The sequence below is a fragment of the Myotis davidii genome, unplaced genomic scaffold (genome assembly GCF_000327345.1).
Source record: "Myotis davidii unplaced genomic scaffold, ASM32734v1 scaffold815, whole genome shotgun sequence".
NCBI lineage: Eukaryota > Metazoa > Chordata > Mammalia > Chiroptera > Vespertilionidae > Myotis > Myotis davidii.
The window spans coordinates 73,966-75,489 of record NW_006288179.1 but is presented as its reverse complement, the minus strand read 5'-3'; the positions used below and the strand labels follow the sequence as shown (position 1 = coordinate 75,489).

The window sequence follows — 1,524 nt, the reverse complement described above, 5'->3', positions numbered from 1 at the left end:
ACTGCCCATTTGGAAGACAGGAAAGGAACCAGTGTGAGGAAAACTGGGGAAGAGAAGTAAGATATAGTGCGTAGAGGGCTCTGATTACCAAGCTGAGGGTACTGGGGTTATGGGTTTGGCACACTCACTTCTGATGGCAGATCTGTGATGCTATCTTGGTGCTCATGAAGTACTTTTTCTTACTTGGCTCATGCTCTCTGAGTAACATAGGAAGGAGTTTCCAGGTCATATCCTGCACAGTTTTGAAATTGGCCTTGGGCACTCCTTGTTTTCTGTTGGGGATTTTCTTTCTTGATTGCCTCTGTAGCCCAGTCAGTTCTCCAAAGCAGCAATTCTAGTTTTTTTCAGGCTGGTGGCCAGAAGGCCTGGTAACTTGGTTTGTTTGTCGGAAACCCTGGTCTGGCTCCACCCTCCCTGTCCAGATCAAAGAGTTTACACACCCTTAATTTAAAACAAGGAAACCACCTTTTCCAAATGAGTAGCATGAAACAGAAAACCCTCTGTCTACAAAACCAACATTGATATTGAGTATTTGTACCTATTCATTCATTCAGGAGTCTTGGTTTTCATTGTTCTTGTCTAATGCATCTGGCTGGGAACACAATAGGAGGCTTCAGCCTACAGAACTTTACTGTATTTAAGCTGGATTTGTGTGCATGTGTGTGTGTGGGGGGGGGCGGGGGGGAGTAGTTAAAGATGTCGAAGAAGCCACGGGCACTTGTAGTGGAGCTGGGACAGCAAGGCTACTCACCGAACAGCGAACTCAGAGGCTGGATGCTCTGGGAGTCTAGAGGGAGCTCTGGCTACTCAGAAGGCTTCCAGAAAACTTAGAGGTGGAGGGGCTGGGTTGGATTCAGGAGAGGATAACGTAAGCATCATCTTAGAGTTGCCACTGAGCTCTGCATTTCAGGGGGCAGTGAGAAACCTACCTGGCTGGGACAGCAGAGTGGGTGTATGGAGGAGGCGGGTTGAGAAATGAAGCTTTGGTGGAGGCCATTTTTTAGGTTTCCCAAGGCCTAAATCTGTGCTCAAACAACAGCTAGCAATGGAATCAAGTGTATTTCTAACCTAGATTTATCTATATGTCTATGTACAGAATCTGTTATACGTATAATACTGCGTGTGTTAATGCAGTGGGATTATGGCCAGTTTAGTTTCTGAAAGCCACATAGGCATCAACCTCAGACGTGGGTCCCGCTGGGCCTCTCTGGGACCCACCGATCTGCTCAGCCAGGGGATGACGAGTGGCAGCAAATGGAAGAGAGGACTTCTGCTTCTCCGTGTCCTGGGCTAGGTAGAGAGGTGTCTTCAGCTGTACCCCGCCCACCCCAGGGCAGAGTTGCACCTCTCTCAGCTGACTGGGAGTCTGGGAAGGGCTGGTCTGCTTGGGCTGGGCTGGGGTGGAGGAGCTCAAAGCTCCCAGGACCAGCCTCCCTGATGATTAAAGTCGGAGTCAGCAACCTAGTGTAAGCATTTGGGGATAGAAACCAGGGAGCTGGCCTTACTTCACAGGGGACACTTTAG

General features: G+C 49.1%; 1 protein-coding gene across 1 annotated transcript in view; it reads left to right on the top strand.

The window, feature by feature from the left end:
- Positions 1-696: 696 nt before the first annotated feature.
- The window catches only part of PSTPIP2 (proline-serine-threonine phosphatase interacting protein 2), a 32,943-nt gene continuing 32,115 nt past the window's right edge, over positions 697-1,524 (top strand). The window contains exon 1 of the mRNA XM_015561473.1: positions 697-769. Within this exon, the coding sequence (XP_015416959.1) occupies positions 697-769 (73 nt within the window). The remainder of the gene's footprint in view (positions 770-1,524) is intronic.